The sequence below is a fragment of the Chrysochloris asiatica genome, unplaced genomic scaffold, assembly GCF_000296735.1.
Source record: "Chrysochloris asiatica unplaced genomic scaffold, ChrAsi1.0 scaffold00043, whole genome shotgun sequence".
NCBI lineage: Eukaryota > Metazoa > Chordata > Mammalia > Afrosoricida > Chrysochloridae > Chrysochloris > Chrysochloris asiatica.
Genome location: NW_006408561.1, coordinates 14,097,803 through 14,116,218, shown reverse-complemented (window position 1 = coordinate 14,116,218; position 18,416 = coordinate 14,097,803). Strand labels below are relative to the sequence as shown.

Below are 18,416 nucleotides of genomic sequence, written 5' to 3'. Positions count from 1 at the left end.
AATTATTTAATATGTCCCTTTTAGCCATAATCTTTTAAACTCCCAACAAATATTTGGTGGAACCATGAAAATATTGTACAAAACTCTAATGTGGAAAGTGCTCATTTTGGCCATTCCACTGGGTTTTAAATGAGCCATCTCATAAGCAGCTACAGGGAAGCTTATGAGCCTCAGGAAAAACAATCACAAGCAGAGCATGTTGTTGGACCCTGAGATCTCTGTGCTGAGAAGCAGCAGTGTGGTGAAGTGATGGAGACGTGGTGAGAGTAGACGCAGCAGCAGGGTAGAGTGACAGGCTTTCCAGCCTATAGAGCATATAAAGCTGTGTGCCTTTGGTTAGGAGGCTGGCTTACATAATGCCCTTTGGGCACTTACCAACAGTGCTAAAGGAGCTTTGTAATATTTGCCAGAGGAGGACAGAGGCCAAGGGGTCATAGGACTGAAAGACTAAGAACAAGAGAGAGGCATGCCTATAGTACCACTGAGAAGAGGTGCTCCAGATTGGAGAACTGCTGTATCTAAGTTATTTGTGATCCTGAACTGTACCCTGTTAACTTTCCTAATATGCACCATGATTGTGATTATTGTCTTAGAGTTTTGTGTGGCCATTGCAACAAATTATCAAACCCAACAAAGAAGTAGTGTGCTGAATAAGATGGCTGGATGGTGTCAAAATAGCATAAAGAAAGTTGGAGGCTGGAGAAATGTCTTACCTCCTTGTTACAGGTACAGGTCTTGGTTGGTGAATCTCCTCTTTTAGCTTTTGAAGCTGGAGAAGATCAGACACTATCTCTATTTTTTATTTTATTTTATTTTTTGTAGTTGGTATCACAAGTGGGATTTGTTGCAATGGCTCTAGACTTATGGAAGTATGAGACTTTGTAAGAGAAAGAATTAAGGGGTATGGGAAGAGAAACTTTTGGTTCTTAGATGGTTATTTTACTTTTTGCTATCTATAATGGCTGACAGAGTCCTGGTGTGGCATTGTGGGTTAATGGACTGGACTGCAAAGTCGGTTTGAACTGCAAGATTGGCAGTTCAAGCTTACCAGCCATTCCTCGGAAGCCCTATACAGGGTCGTTATGGGTTGGAACTGACTAGATGGCATTTAACAACAACAACAAAACAACAACATAATGGCTGTACACCACTTGTCTGTCATCTTGTCAGACTGTGGTGGTTTGCATACTGCTGTGATTCTGGAAGCTATGTCACGGTGTTTTAAATACTAGAATAGTTACCCACAGTGGACAAGTTTCAGCCGAACTTATGTACTAAGATACTAGGATGACGGAAAGATGGACTACTTATGATTATTTAGTCAATGAAAACCTTATGAATAGCAGAGGAATACCATCAGCACCAGAATATTGAATGTTGAAACATGATGAAGAGCAATGTCAGACATAGTGCCGAAAGAAGAGTCTCTCAGATCGGAAGTCACTCAAAATGTGATTGGGGAAGAGCTGCCTTCTCCAAGTAGAGTTCACTGTGATGACACAAATGGAGCAAAGCTTTCAGAACTTTCATGTGTTGTTGGGGGCACAACTCAAAATGAAGAGAAACAGCTGTAAATGTCCATTAATAATCACAACATGGAGTGTAACAAGTATGAATCTAGCAAGATTGGAAATTGTCAAAATGAAATGGAATGCATAAATAGGATATCCTAGACATTAGTGAGATGAAATGGACGGGGATTGGTTATTTTGAACCTGACAATCACATGGTTTACTATGTTAGGAATGACAAATTGAAGACGAATGGTGGCATGTTCATCATCAAAAAGAACATTTCAAGACCTTTCTTTAAGTACAATATACACCTACAAGGAAGGTCAGTTAATACCACTATTATTCAAATTTATGCACCAACCATCAAAACCAGTGATGATGAAATTGAAAAATTCTACCAATTTCTTAAATCTGAAATTGAAACATGCAATCAAGATGTATTGCTAACAACTGATGATGGGAATGCAAAGGTTGGAAACAAAGAGGAAGGATCAACAATTGAGAAATATGGCTTCAGAAATGATGCTGGATATCACATGATAAAAATTTCCAAGACCGATGAGTTCTTCATTGCAAATATCTTTTTTTTTTTTTTTTGAGGTCAAAATAATGTTTATTATAGCATTCATGGGCCTACTTCTTCCATGAATACATCTGTACAGAGTTGGGAAGTAGGACAGGAGAACATGGGATTAAGGCTCAGGGATCAGTTCGTGTCATCAGACTTAGCAGCCACCCATTTTCATGTCCACCAACAAGACTGCTGGGCACTCCAGTGAAGTGGCAATAACAGACTCTCAGAATTTTGGGGTCTAATGGAGCTCTGGTAGCGTAGTGGTTACGAATTGGGCTGCGAACCTTAAGGTCAGCGGTTTGAAACTACCAGCCGCTCCGCTGGAGAAAGATGAGGCTTTCTACTCCCGTAAAGATTTACACCCTCAGAAACCCTGTACAGGGTCGCTATGGGTCGGAACCGACTCAACGGCACTTAACAACAACAACAACAACAATGTAGGTTTAGTCTATGATCCAGGTCCAAAAGTTCTAGGCTTTTCTGCTACTTTGAGGGCTAGCTGCAGATTCTGGTCAAACAGCTCACACCTGATGGGCATTTCCAGGGAGTAGAATGGATACTTGAGGGCATAGTCTGAGTAAATATCATAAATCTTTCCAAGAAGAGAATCTATTCCAGCTTGTCTAGGATCTGCCAGCACTACAAATATGATCCCTGTCAATGTCTGGAAGCAGTGCATTTTGAATGTATCTGTCTCCAGCGTCTCAATGCCAGAGCTGCACTGTTGAGACAGCTGGGAACCGATGGCAAAGAGCGAGTGGTACATGGAGGCCTGCATGAGCTTCTCACTGGAGGTAATGTGGTGTCCGTAGAATTGAATGGACACCGGGTAATTAGCAGGGTTACCAAGGTACTCCAGCACCTCTTTCCCGCTGTCCGTGTACTTCCTGTTCACATCCATCACATTGATAGCCAGCACCACGTGACCTACCTAGATGCGATTGTCATGTAATTTGTGCAGTAGGTCAAGTGGGTAACTAAATGTTTGCGCAGCCTCTGCCGGTGGCGCATAATTGTCCAGCTGGTATATCACGCCACCAGCTTTGTTCACCACATGTCCGCCAATGCTGCAAATTAATTAAAAAAAAAAATAGAATAAAGATTAATTGTTTTTACTTTTTTGCACTCTTTTTTCCCACCAAGTGTTACCTTTTAAGAGCAAATGATTATCTTAATGCAAACTACACTTAAACATATAAAGCAGAGCAAAGCACCTAAAGATCAAAATAAAAACTGAACATTAAAAAGCTTCGATCCCAAACAAACTAGCAAATATGTACATCAAAATGAGAAGTCCAGTCTCTCTCTCAGCATTTACTTGGGAAAGCAAAATGCTTGGTTTATACAAACACAGCATAGAATTCAAATTAGTTCCATACGATAGTCTCTGACCAGAAAATTGTAATGGGAGTGTATGCCTTTGGCTATAGCCAAAATGCTGGAATTGAGTGATGGTTTACATGGAGGAACATCAGTTTTACATTCATCATTTCATTGCAATAATTATAGTCTCCTCTGTGCATCATCATTTAACAGTTATTTGCTTCTATTCCCTCTGGTTTTGTTTTTGTTTTGTTTTGTTTTTTGGGGGTGGGGATTGCCAGGATGTCCAGCAAATACCTTTTTTAAACTGGTGGTGGAGTGGCTACGAGTTGAGCTGCTAATCTCAACAGCAGTTCGAAACTACCAGCATTTTCATGGGAGAAAGATGAGGCTTTCTGCTCCTGTAAAGATTTACAGCCTCAGAAACCCTATGCAGGGTCACTATGAGTCGGAACTGATTTCACGGCACACAACCACCACCACCACCAGATGGACCCCACTAAATGGAATACACAGAAATCAAATTGACTTTATCTGTGGAAAGAGATAGTGGAAAAGTTCCATATCATCAGCCAAAACAAGGCCAGGGGCAGACTGTCGAAGAGACATTCAATTGCTTATATGCAAGTTCTGGCTGAAGCTGAAGAAAATTAACATATGTCCATGAGAACCAAAATATGACTTTGAACATATCTCACCTGAATTTAGAAATCATCTGAAGAACATATTTGATGCATTCGAAATTAAAGACCAGAACAGTTGTGGGATGACATTAAGAACATCACACAGGAAGAAAGCTAAAAGTCATTAAGAAGACAAGAAAGAAGGAAAAGACCAAAATGGATGTTATAAGAACTTTTGAAACTTGCTCTCCAGCATGGTGGTGGTGGTTGTGTACCGTGGAGTCGGTTCCGACTCATAGCGACCCTGTATAGGGTTTCTGAGGCTCTAAATCTTTACAGGAGCAGAAAGCCTCATCTTTCTCTTGCGGAACGGCTGGTAGTTTTGAACTGCTGACTGTGAGATTAACAGCCCAACTCATAACCACTATGCTACCAGAGCATAGAGATTCTAAAACAAATGTGGAAGTAAAGAGCTTAATAGAAAGTATTAAAGGTCAGCTCTAGAAGACAAAGTCAAGGATTACAATGAAATGTGCAAAGACCTGGAGTTACAAAACAAAAAAGGAAGAACACATTCAGCATTTCTCAAGCTCAGTAAACTGAAGAAAAAAAATCATATCTCCACTTGCAATGCTGAAGGATTATGTGGGCAAAATATTGAATGATGCAGAAAGCATCAAGAGATGATGGAAGGAAAACACAGTCACTTTACCAAATAAAATAGTTGATGTTCAACCATTTCAAGAGGTAGCATATGATCAAGTGCCAATGATCCTGAAGGAATATGTTTAATGTGCATTGAAGACATTGGCAAAGAACAAGGATTAGAGACTAGATGGAATACAAATTGAAATCTTACAACAAACTGATGAAGCACTTAAGGCACTCACTCATTTATGCCAACAAATTTAAAAGACAACTGACTGGAAGAGATCTGTATTTGTGCCTATTCCAAAGAGAGGTGACCCAGTGTGGAAATCAAAGGACAATATCATTAATAGCATAGGAAAGTAAAATTTGGCTAAAGGTAATACAAAAATGACTGCAACCATGCATTGACAGATAACTTCCAGAGGTTCAAGCTGGATTCAGAAGAGGACATGAACGAGGGACGTCACTGCTGATGTCAGTTGGATCTTGATTGAAAGCAGAGAATGCCAGTCAGATGTTTACCTGTGTTTTTTTTTGACAATACAAAGGCTTTCGACTATGTGGATCATGATAAACTGTAGACAACATTGCAGAGAATTAGCTTTCCAGAACACTTAATTGTACTCATGAGGTACCTGTACATAGACTAAGAGGCAGTTGTTCAGACAGAACAAGGGAACACCGATTGGTTTAAAATTAGGAAAGATGTGCTCCAGGGTTTTAGTCTTTTACCATACTTACTCAATCTGTGTGCTGAGTAAATAATCTGAGAAGTTGGATTTTATGAAGAAAAACATGGCATAAGGTTTGGAGGAAGACTCATTAGCAACCTGCAATATACAGATGATACAACGTTCTGCTCAAAGAGAAGAGGACTTCAAATATTTACTGATGAAGATCAAAGATCACAACCTTCAATATGGTTTGCACCTCAATGGAAAGAAAACAAAAATCCTCACCACTAGACCAGCAAACAAAATCCATATAAATAGAGAAAAGATTGAAGTTGTCAAAAAGACTTCATTTTGCTTGGATCAACAATCAACATTTATGGAAGCAGCAGGCAAGAAATCAAATGTCGTATTGCATTAGGTACATTTACTGCACAAGACGTCTTTAAAATGTTGAAGAGCAAAGACATCAGTGTGGGAACTAAGCTACACCTGACCCAAGCCATGGTATTGTCAATAACCTCATACACATGTGAAATTTGGACAGTGACTAAGGAAGACCATAGAAGAATTGAAGCATTTGAGTTATGGTGTTAGAGGAGAATATTAAAAGTATCATGGACTGACAAAGGAACAAATAAATTTGTGTTGCAAGAAGTACAACCACTTCTTGGAAGCCAGGAGGGCCAGACTTCTCTCGTTGTTGTTGTTAAGTGCCGTTGAGTCGGTTCCAACCCATAGCGACCCTGAACAGGGTTTCCGAGGGTGTAAATCTTTACGGGAGTAGAAAGCCTCATCTTTCTCCTGCGGAGCGGCTGGTAGTTTCGAACCACTGACCTTAAGGTTCGCAGCCCAATTCGTAACCACTATGCTACCAGAGCATACTTCAGATATATTATCAGGAGGGACCAGTTCCTGGGGAAGGAAATCACAGTGATGGCAGCAATGTTTGTGAGGTTGAGTGGAACCAGGCAGTGCTTCATTCTGTTGTGCATAGGGTCTCTATGAACGGATGTTGACTGGATGGCACCTAACAACAACAACAACATAATGGCTGAAAGGGATGTTAAAGATGCTATGCCTTAGTTTTGGGGAGAAAATTTATTCTGCAGTGGCCTGGGGCACAATCAAGTGGTTAAATAAGATGGCTGATTGGGGGCCAAGGTTTATTGTTTCCACTCTGCCAGAGGCCCAAGGCCATCTGCATATAAATGGAGAGATATTCCACAGTTAGAGAAGGGAATTTTGAACTTGAATGTCTTTTTAGAAAGGATTTTGTTGTTTATCTGACTGTACTATGAATATAGTTTTTTTCTACCTAGTATTATAAAATAGATATACATGTGTGATTGAAATGAATATTGAGAATTATGATTAAAGACTGCTTGTAGACCTGCTTTCTGGCTATGTTTGATTGTATTTGCTAAAAGTGGAGTTTGCATTTGTCTGGAAGGAACAGGTTTTTATTTTTGAGTCAGTAGTTTGAGAGATGGAGCCTTTGGTAGAAAACCTAAGCCCAGGACCTTTATAGTTAGAAAATTTGCACTTGAAAAGACATACTTACCCCTACTTTGAAGTGCTGAGAGAACAAATGTAGTTTTGGAAAAAAGACCTGAAGGGAAAAAAGAAAAAGACTGTTTTGCTTTTGAATTTTGAGCAAGAAATTTAATGTTGGAGGCATCAAGACAGAAAAAGTCTGTGCCCATCATAGTAGGAACAAAAGGTAAAAGAAACTGGTAAGCAGACATTCCTGAGTCCACTTGTTGAGTGAAACTGGGGGAAAGGCAACAATAAAGAGTTTGCACATGTTCCATTGGCACGCAGTGACCTGGTCTACAAAGACAAGAGACAAAAAACAAGAGGAAGGGCTGACTAGTCTGAAATTTGAAAAGCTGTGTGAACTCCTGAGCCTATGGGTACTGATTAAACCCACAGGGCTAGGGCTGAGGGAGAGAGAAGAGGCCAAGTGGTTTAAGGACAGGGAGGTGTGTGTGAACTCCCATGCTTACAGGTGGAACCCATTTGACCCAGCTTGAATGGGGAAGAATTGACAAAAGCCTGATGGAATGAAGCAAAATATGTTTGATATTGTGAGCCGGTATAAATTAGTGCAATTTCATGAACTGGACTTTGATTATGGAATCAGATACTCAAAGCTTCCATTGGATTAGAAGTTTCATCAAGGAACATGCTTATCTCCTCAGAGTACGGTGAGTCTCCTTTTCCCCCTTGTGAAGTTGGAGGAGACCACCCAATGCCTCAGTGCCTTTTTGGCAGTGATCTAAACAGATTGTTACTTGTTGGGAGCGATTTGAGCTGAAGGTCTCAGACTTGGGGGTAGTTTAACTGAAGGAGTGCAACTGAATAGTTGTGGTCCAGAAAATCGGGCTACTCCCAGGTCAACTTGCCCCACTGAGGAAGTTGCAGGGCTGCCTCGGGGGCAGGGAACTTGCAAAGTTTTTTCCTTGTATGACCTTCAGTTCAAGTCTGCAAAAACATCTAGCTGCCCTATCTCTATTTCCCTAGCAACTACATTCTTCTGATAAAGTCCCGCTTACTGCATGCATCAGTAACACCAGATGTTATTCTCCCTGCCCCTAGCACTTCCCCTTGAGCTGTGTATATAATAAACTTGCTGCCTTGGTTTGTGCTACAATATCTCCATCAGAGTGCTACATCCCACCTGGTCCAACTTTTCTTATTTCACGTGTGTCTTGTGTCTTTCTTTTATTTCTAATCTCCCATCAACCCTACTTGGGTTTAACCTCTCCGTGCAGGTTACGGAGTATAGCTGGTTGTTGGATGTGGCAGTTGGTCCCAGTTGTTACTTCTACTAGATTGTAAACCTTTCAACAGTAGGCACTAGATACAATTCAATACTCGCCAGGTTTTTAATAAATGGCATTTGGAACAAAGAATGTGTGGACAGATGTATGAGTGGATAGATGCATGAATGAAATTTTATTTTATTCTTTACTTGTGGGATCCTTCTTTCTTTTGTAGGGAACACAGTGCATACTATCATGCTTCTTGTGAACCTCAGCTCATAAAATGTTGGAGCTGGAGAAGACCTTAGAGATTGTGTAGTGCCAACTTTTCAGTTTAGAGGAATAAACATAAGGCTGAGAGAATGGCTCTAGTGCTGGCTCTGAAGCCTAGCAGCTACTGTTGTTGTTGTTAAGTGCAGTTGATTCTGACCCATAGCGACTCTGTATAGGGTTTCCAAGGAGCGGCTGGTAAGTTTGAACCACCGACCTTGTGGTTTAAACAACGTTACAGTATGACGCGTTAGCCCACAGTGCCACACCAGGACTCCATAGCAACTACTGTATTCCACCTCTAACTAATGATGTCGTTTTTTGGCATTTTCTTTGTCTTTTTGTAAAATGGCGATAGTTTTAGCATCTGTCTCATAGAGTTGTTGTGAAGTTTAAACAAGATTGTTGCTGTTAGACGCTGTTGAGTCAGTTCTGACTCAGAGTCATCCTATATAGGGTTTCCAAGGAGTGACAAGTAGATTTGAACTGCTGACATTTTGGTTAGCAGTCCTGTGCTCATCCTACAGTGCCACACCAGGACTGTAAAGTGCTTAGTATAGTCCCTGGTACATGAAAAACACTCAATTACTTTTTAACTTTCTCTATCTTCTTTTGATGATTATTATTAGTGGAATCCGTGATGACACTGTAATTTTCTTATAAGGTTTATCGTATTAATATCATACTACATTTCATCCCATGCTCTTAATAGGCTGAAAACTTTATTGAATCATTTCCAGCAGCTCGAAGCCACCCAGAAGTGCCTCAGATGACAAGTTTAGTGATCTGTGTTTAAAAGGCACAGTTTTTAAAACCCTGTAGAGCAGTTCTGGTAGCGTAGTGGTTACGAATCGGGCTGCGAACCTTAAGGTCAGCGGTTCGAAACTACCAGCTGCTCCGCGGGAGAAAGATGAGGCTTTCTACTCCCGTAAAGATTTACACCCTCGGAAACCCTGTACAGGGTCGCTATGGGTCAGAACCGACTCGACGGCACATAACAACAACAGAGCAGTTCTACCATGCCCACAGGGGGTCACCATGAGTTACAGTGGACTCAAAGACAGCAACTAACAGTAACATAACTCCTTGATTTGAATATTTTGCCTCCTAATTGTATGCCTTGAAATGTTTGCACTTCCATTTTGCAATTCTATGGTTTAGAGTTGTGTTTCTTTCAAAGGTACCTGTAGAAGGGGGGGGGGGGGAAGACCCACTTAGAAATAGCTGAAGGCTGCTGAGAGGTGGTGAAATGAAGACTGTATAGTCTTCAATTACTGAGAAAGAACAACAACTGAACAAACCATCCTCATTATATATACAGAAGAGAGAAGAATATCACAAAGACATCCTTATTAAACAAGAATAAAATATATTTTTGTGTGGAAAACATAAAATTCCACAATGCCACTTATTTCCTCTGGATAGTTATTTTGTAATTCATAGCATGATTCATAGAAAATATATGTATAAAAGCTTTCTTTAAATAAAACAGTGATGCCGCTTAATACATAATAAATGGACTGAATTGTCCTTTGAAATAAAACAAACAAACACAAGAAGCCAACCTAAACCTTTACATTATATATTCAAACTTCAGTCTTTCAGCTGGGGAAAGGAAGGAGAAGGAAAAGTTGTAGTTGGGCTAGTTTTGTTGCCAGGAAACATACAAACGCACAAGAATCAAGCAAACAAACACTCCACACTGCTGGGAAGGTGGCCTTCGGGGGAGAGCACTCTGTTGGGAGGAAAGTCTTGCAGCTGCTTCATCTCATGATAATGGAGTTTAAAACCACCTCATGTTAATGAAAACAAGGTTAACCAAAGACAGTTTGGGAAGTTGATTTTCTAATGCTTTTAAAATGAGGATTAGAAATTGCCTTCTGTGTCAGTTACTGTAAACATGGGGGAAGCTTTACCCATTTTCAATCAAGCCAGGTTAAACAGAACTTAAAACAGGGAGTTGTCTTTAAACTATTTTACTGGATTTTGAAAGTAAACTGTGAAATTATTGAGTGGGGGGTTGATGAGGGCTTTTATTTTCTCCTTGATTTGAATATTTTGCCTCCTAATTGTATGCCTTGAAATGTTTGCACTTCCATTTTGCAATTCTATGGTTTAGAGTTGTGTTTCTTTCAAAGGTACCTGTAGAAGGGGAAAAAAAAAAGACCCACTTAGAAATAGCTGAAGGCTGCTGAGAGGTGGTGAAATGATCATGAGTTACCAGAATGCAACATCTGAGTTAACTTTGGGGTCACGACCTGGACTAAACAATCTTCAGAGAGCAGAAGGTGCCACTGAGGACGGAGACTATGGATGGGCCTTGCTTGAAAACCAGCTCAGTGTGGAAGACTTTGTCAAAATACAGAGTGCTTTTGAGGTAAGTGCTAATATTATTTACCAGAGAGAGCTGTTTATGAAACAAGAGTAGGAGAAACGGAGAGAGACTTTAAGTTTGTTTGTTTTGTTTAATTGCATGTATAATGGTTAAAACAAAGGAGACCTAGTGACACTATGGGATAAACACTGGACTGCTAACTGAAAGATTGGTGGCTCAAACTCACAGCCGCTCAGAGGATCATTGAAGGATGAAGCTGTTTGCTCCCTTAAAGATTTATAGTCTCTGAAATCCTCTATAGAGTGGTTATGAGTCACATTCAACTCTATAACAGTGGGTTTGGTTTTGGTTTTAATAACTAAAACGGAATTAAAAAGCAAAGTTCAGGCCTGGATGTAGCCATGTGCATGGTAACTTTATTCCGCAGTACATGGGACCAAATTGCAGTATTCAATTTGAAATTGCAGCTCTTGAGTATCACTAGTATTGTTGTTGTTGTTGTTAAGTACCATTGAGTCGGTTCCGACCCATAGCGACCCTGTACAGGGTTTCCGAGGCTGTAAATCTTTACGGGAGCAGAACGCCTCATCTTTCTCCCCTGAAGCGGCTGGTAGTTTCGAACTGCTGGCCTTAAGGTTCGCAGCCCGATTCGTAACCACTACGCTACCAGAGCTCCTAGTATTGTTGCTGTTAAATACCATCGAGTTGAGATTTTGATTCATAGTGACTACTCTCACTGAGTCCTGGGAGTCCTTGTGTGGTGCTGTGGGTTAATGCCAAGTTCTGTATGTAAGGTCAGTTGACCTTATCAAGCTCACCAGCTGCTCCTCAGAAACGCTATACAGGGTCCTTATGGGTCAGAACTGACTCAATGGCACTTAGCAACAACAACAACAATTGTGATTCATAGTCAATTCTGATTCATAGGGTTTCCAAGGAGTGACTGGTGGGTTTGAAACATTGATCTTGCAGTTAGCAGTTCAGTGCTTATCCTGCAGCACCACACCAGAACTCCATCATTACTAATATGGAGTATGAATTTATTCTTCATCGGTATTTTTCTTAGCAATCAACATATTTTGGGGAAACCTAAAGTTATGTTTGTGTGTGGGGAAAGTGCATCTCTAAAGCAACTTTCTAAAGTAGGGTTGTTAGTACAGTGGAGTTGGCTATTACGTCATAGGAACCCAGCTATTGCACCATCCCCATGTTTGGTTGGTTGCAAATCTTACCATGGATCAGATGGTTGTGATCTATAGGTTTTTGTTGGCTGAACTTTTGAAAGTAGATCACCAGGTCTCTCTTCATAGGCAGTAGAACCCATGGTAAATATGCATATTCAGCTTGTAAAAATTCCCTCCCAGCCCACCCTCAGAGGCACACCCTTTCCAAAACTGATTTCTGTCCTTCATTATCTCAAGATCCTATGTGAGGGACCAGTCGCCCCCTCTTTTTTATAAATATTGGAGCAATGTCAATAAAAACAAAATTAGAGGTTTTCTTTTTAATTCTATTAAAAAACATTAAAACCTTAGGAAGGTAACTACGAACACTAGCCTTTCGTCGATCTTAGGTAATGAACTTGGAATTCTGCAGCTATGCATGATGAATGGGAAACATCAAATGATTTTTGGTCTCACATGGGTGTTGGAAGAAGTGCGCTTGAAGGACTTCAGAAACTACTATGGTGGTGCTTGGGAATATCAGCACTGATTTGAAAGAGACATATAATATTTTGTAACACACTTGGAAAATTAATAAAACATGCTGCAATATGATAATTCCACTGGCTTGTAGTTTAGCATTCTAAAAAAGAGTTGTTAGCTACTGCTATTCCCAGTGTTGTATAACAAACTAGAATCTATTGCAGTGATAAATTCATGTCTCAGTAACATCAACTTTTTAAAATAATATGATCTACTCTATTTAGTAGCAAACATGTACTGTCCAACACTTTTTCATTTTAATCTTCATGTATTTATTTGCTATTCATCCAATCCCATTTGTCTGAATGATTTCAGTGCTGTTTATGCCCAGTGTCCCAAATAAGTTTGGCATATTTTGATAGAAATAGCAAACATTTTGACAGCTTGAGGACATTCAAAAAATTCTAGTAGCAGATTATGACAGTTTTGACTCTGGAATTATGAGAAGTGTGGCAGTTTTGACCTGATTCTAGATGCACAAAGAATTGAAATGCTAGAACTTCTCAGGGAGTCCACATCATAAAGTAGATGTATGAGAGAGTAGAACTGCAATAGAAGATGGGGGTGGGTTGGTGGGTGTGTTCTTCAAACTACTCACATTAGTCTGGAGTGCACTCCAGTGAAACTGGACCATTCAACCTCAGTGTTTTTACTTTTTAACTTTGAACATTTCAAAGACTAGGACCACTTATTTTGAAATTTCAATTTGGATAAACAGGCATTGATAGCCCAAAGGGGAGAAGAGATTGCAATTCAGAGTCTGCATGAACATGGAGATTCTAATGAGTTTTTAACAATAAGTTGTACTTTTCAGGTGTATGTTCAAGAAAATGAAGTTTCTATTTCCAACAGACTCAACAAACACAAAACTGCACAATCCAATGGCAAATGTGCAACTAACACTAAAAATCAGTCCCCTGAGCCATTTTTTTCCAAACATAATAATTTGTAAACACAGGTGGACACCAAGAGAAGAATGATACACTAGGTGGTTCAAATGGAGTCCAGTTCATCTAGCTGTGTGTTGGGCCCACAGGCCACAGGTGTAAATTGCTGAAAGGGGAAAAATAACCCTCAGCAGCTGTTCTGCAACACAGACTGTGTAGGTAGTGATTTGTGGCCCAATCACTAAATACATACTCTTGGAAATGCCAAAATTCTGGCACCAGATGTGTTTATCTTTTATGTTTTCTTTTTATAAAGATTACCTATTTGAAGTTGAAGACTTGTCAGGTATTAGGTGGCATCCATCATCTTAAATAGTGATGTTGTTGTTGTTGTTAAGTGCTGTCAAGTCAGTTCTGACCCATAGTGACTCTGTATAGGGTTTGTCATAGAAACAATTAAATAATAGGAAGTTCAGTCTTTGAATTGTATCATGAATGCTTTGCACATATTTCTGAATGAAAAATTGCATACTGTATACAGCTTAGCCATAACATTCAGCAATAAAGGCAGTATTACTTTCTTTCATTATGTGATGGTATGAGAGAGCCAGAATCACTTAATGTATAAAAAAGACTATCAGAGTTCCTGGATAAAGGTCCCAATTTTGCCACTTAGAGCGTGACATTGTACACAGTTTCCTTATTCCTAACACTGGAATGGACTCCTGGTGTGGTGCTGTAGGATCAGCACTGGACTGTGAACCACAAGGTCAGCAGTTCAAACCTACCAGCTGCTCCTTGGAAACCCTATAACCCTATAGAGAGGCATTATGAATCAGAACTGACTCAGCAACACTTAACAATAACAACAACAAATACTGGGATAATAGTATCTTTCTCATCAAATTGTTAAAAAGATTAAGTGAGGAATTATCTGGAAAGCAGTAGATAGAGTCCTTGGCACAGAGTAAGTTTTCAATTAAATTTTGGCATTACTTACATTTGTTATGTAAAGGTTAAACTTCCACCTCTAGAATTCCTTTTTTTTTTTCCCTAACATTCTATTGATTGTAATTCAAACATCTTAAAAAAAAATGAAGCTTCCAATGATGCTTGCTACTATATTTCAATATTTCTTTTATTTGTGGTAGGAAGTGGTGGCTATCAGAATTACAAATAAATAAATAAATCAACATAGAGGAGCCAAACAAAATCATCCCAAAATTTCATATGGTTAGCCTGTGAAAGTTTTTAACTGATGTCCTAATCCCCTTTTGAACAAAGAAGTTACTGGGTAGAAGGACTAGAAAAATAACATGTAGATTTCCTTTTGTTTCAAGTGCTGGTGAACCTATGTGAGCAGGAAGGGAATGGAATTGTATGTGAAACATTATTCGCAGAATTGTAAAATAGTTGTTCCTCTACAACAACTGCAATGCTTAGAGAAATGACATGGTCTCTGGATATTAGTATTATTTTTATGCTGATCCTATTTTACATTTTCTTAGTAACTTCAAAATTCAGCTAATGTGTGATGAAGAGTTACTTTGGTTTGCTAATTTCATAGGGATGGTGAATAGGGAAATTCAAAGGAAATAGAATTTTGAGAAGGCCCCTAGGGTAGCTCAATGTGCATTGAGTTACTTCCAAGAGTCTGGCTATGTAAAAGTGAATATTTCCTGTTTTTTTGAGTTATTTATTGTTGGCCTCTGCTTGCCAGGACATTTTGCACTTCATCCTGGATCCTCTTCAGCCAGTTTGCCTCACTGCACTGGACTCTCTGGGCTGTGTCCTGAGGTGTCTCTACCAGTAACTGCATCTATGTTACCTCCTAAAGGATCTGTGGGCAGTGTCTTAGGTCATGGACCCAGGCTGGTCTTACTGTTCCCACTCTATTCTACCATTTGCCTGTCCAATCAAATCTTTAGATTCAGCTAGACATAAAAATGAAATCTTCTAAGTATAATAAAATATGAAGTGTTTATGGTCAGAGTCTGAAGAACTGAAATAGTTTAATTTTAAGAAAGGAGTAGTAAAAATCCTAGCAGGAAGTCTGCCAGAGACTGTCCTGTGATGGTTCCAGAATAAACCTTTCTTGAGGGGGAGGGAGAATGGCCAGTGAATTAAATTTAAACATGATGCACTTGTGCTAATTTAATCTCAACAGACCTGAGAAGTTCAGGTGACATTTTTGCAGGTTAGAACTGTGCTTGAGGAATAATGAAATAATTGTTGTTGTTGTTAAGTGCTGTCAAGTGTTACAACTCATAGTGACCCTGTACAGAGTTTCAGAGGAGCAGCTGGTACTCTTGAACCGAGGACCTTATGGTTCACCGTCCAGTGCTGATCCTACAGCACCACAGCAGCTATAGAATTCATGATCACTTTTCACTTAATTTTCTTCATAAAATTCCCAACACAACTTAAATGCAAATTCTAGAACACGTCCAATGTTCCTTGCTCCAACAGGATAAAACTGAGGGCTAAGCTATTCTGACAGGCAGACTTGGCTGTTGTTGTTAAACGCAGTCGAGCCAATTCTGACTCATAGTGACCCTGTATAGGGTTTACAAGGAGCGGCTGAGGTTCAAACAGAACTTGCTGTCCAGTGCTTGTACTACAGCACTGTACCTGTACTCCACACCAAACTAGGAATATGAAAGTCTGTATTCTATAACTCCCCTTTCTACCTTTCTTGCATTTGTCCTTCTTTCCCAGTTAGCAAGCTTCCTCTCAGTACATAAGGACCCAGTCTTCTCTCAGACCTCTCACTGACCATTGTATCTTCACTTATAAGATACTTCAATGGACAGGTACCTGCCTAGACATGTCCTATGTTTCAGAAATATCCATATCTATTGCTTCTTCCCTATCTACACAGGTACCCCCGTCCTAACCACATCAATAAAATGATCCATCTTGTTTTCATTCCCCAGCCTCAGAAACTTTAGATTTTGCTTATCTCTGATAAAATATGAGATAATTCATGAAGATACTTAATTTTTTCTTTGATAAAACCAATAGTTTAAAAACTCTGTATATTATCTGATAAATATTCCATATTAGAAAATCTTTTAATTTTTAAAGGGTGGCTAAGAGTATAAATATATATAATAGCTCAAATATGATAGAAGATTTTTTTTTTTGCTCACATAAAGTAGATAGTAGGTTTTCCACTTGGTGGGCAGCTCCAAGAAGTGATTCATGTACCTAGTCTCCTTCCATCTTCTACCTTCCATGATGCCCTGCAGTAGGAGAGCATGTGGGGGCAAGATTTTCATGAGTCAGGCTTACTTTCTTTAACTAAAATTTTGGCATATGGCCACATATATCTTCATTAGAAAGGAGCTCTGGTAGCGTAGTGGTTACAAATCGGACTGCGAACCTTAAGGTCAGCGGTTCGAAACTATCAGCCGCTCCGCGGGAGAAAGATGAGGCTTTCTACTCCCGTAAAGATTTACACCCTCGGAAACCCTGTAAAGGGTCGCTATGGGTCAGAACCGACTCAACGGCACTTAACAACAACAACAACATCTTCATTAGAAGTTGCAAAGTGTAGAGCAGTGGTGCGTTTAGAATCACAATCTTACCCATAAATCCTTTAGACCTTAGTGTTAGGAAATCTTTCATCTCACCTACTGAGCAAGAATGCTTAATTTGGTAAATTAAGGCGAGCCATGTGACTAATTGTGTTTTGTCTTGTTATTGTTGTTAAGTGGAGTTGAGTCAGTTCCGACTCATAGAGGCCCTGTGTAGGGTTTCCAAGGAGCAGCTTGAACCGATGGAATTGCAGTTCAAACCTACCTTGTAGTCTAGTGTGTTAACCCAGAGTGCCAGTTTGGTTTTAGCTATTAGGAAATTCAAAGCTAAATATAGTATTCAATTGATACAACTATTCTTTTCTGGGGCAATTATCTGCTATTTTCATTATGTGAATCTTTTTCTTCTATCTTTACTTTAATGGTTCTATTGCCTATATACCTTCTGTTGTAATGGAACTGAAACTCTGGAAATCAGTGGAGATAAAAATGATGAATAAAAATATGACACCTTTTAAGTGTGGTAAGATTTCATAAAGCATTTCTGTAGGCACCATGTTATTTGATTCTCTCACCAGCAAGGTAGGCAAGGCAGACATTTCATTTCCCTTTTTACACATAAGGAGAATAAGACTCAATAATATTTAATTGAATTTCTTCATGGGGCAGAACCAGGGCTCCAGAGTAGATGATCAGCTTCCCAACCCATCATGTGACATGATTCCCAAGGTCACAAGGCAAACTCTCTGTAGGATGTTGCACTACAGAACAGCAATCTAATAGGATAAAGACTTCATTAACAAAATGAGCATGTTAATAGCACAGTTCTGTACCTTGGTAACTTGGAGCTAATGCATAATCAGCAACCAATCAACAACTTCTACAATAAAATCAATGAAGAGAAAGGATTGAAGAATAAAAGGAAAAGGTAAGAATAAGTCGTTGCTTTATTATTATTATTATTTCCTTTCTAAAGGCATCCCCATAGAGGCTTCAGAACACATAAACAAGTAAAACTTAATCTGTAGCTCTATTATATAGTACAAAATGCTTTCAGCTGCCTCAGCCAGTTTATCACTCTCTAAACAAAGGCAGCATGTCGGAGCATTTCTCGCCTCAATTCCCTTAGTGGAATCAAAAAACCTATCTTTGAAGGCAGCAGAAAATCAGTGAAGCTGAAGGTCCCCCGCTCCTCAGCATTAAGGTAATAACATGAAGATAAATCCAATACCTCTGTATTGGAAACTGGCACAATTGGAAATGACAGAGGAGTTCTTTGGTAGTTTTTGTCTGACTTGCTAGAATCATGGGTGATGTTAGCAAATTATGCCAACAAGGAAGTAAAGTTGTACATTAAGACAAATGAAAAATGTGTGTTCCAAAATGCTACTCTGTCTTTAGGCTGAATTTTTTGTCAAGTTCATACCTTTTCCAGTTTCTTTGTGTGCTTCTGTAAAAGGTATTTATAAAAGTTAATCAGAGGGGTTCATTAATAGTGTTTTTGTTGAACAAAAGTTTTAACCTTGAATTTGGCTAGAACTAGTACAGAGGTATG

General features: G+C 39.4%; 1 protein-coding gene and 1 pseudogene across 1 annotated transcript in view; one reads left to right on the top strand and one right to left on the bottom strand.

Annotated features, from left to right (window-relative positions):
- Positions 1–2,536: 2,536 nt before the first annotated feature.
- LOC102831206 lies at positions 2,537–10,161 on the bottom strand (annotated as a pseudogene).
- Positions 10,162–10,606: 445 nt separating this feature from the next.
- The window catches only part of WDR49 (WD repeat domain 49), a 259,423-nt gene continuing 251,613 nt past the window's right edge, over positions 10,607–18,416 (top strand). Inside the window, exon 1 of the mRNA XM_006861854.1 lies at positions 10,607–10,771. Within this exon, the coding sequence (XP_006861916.1) occupies positions 10,607–10,771 (165 nt within the window). The remainder of the gene's footprint in view (positions 10,772–18,416) is intronic.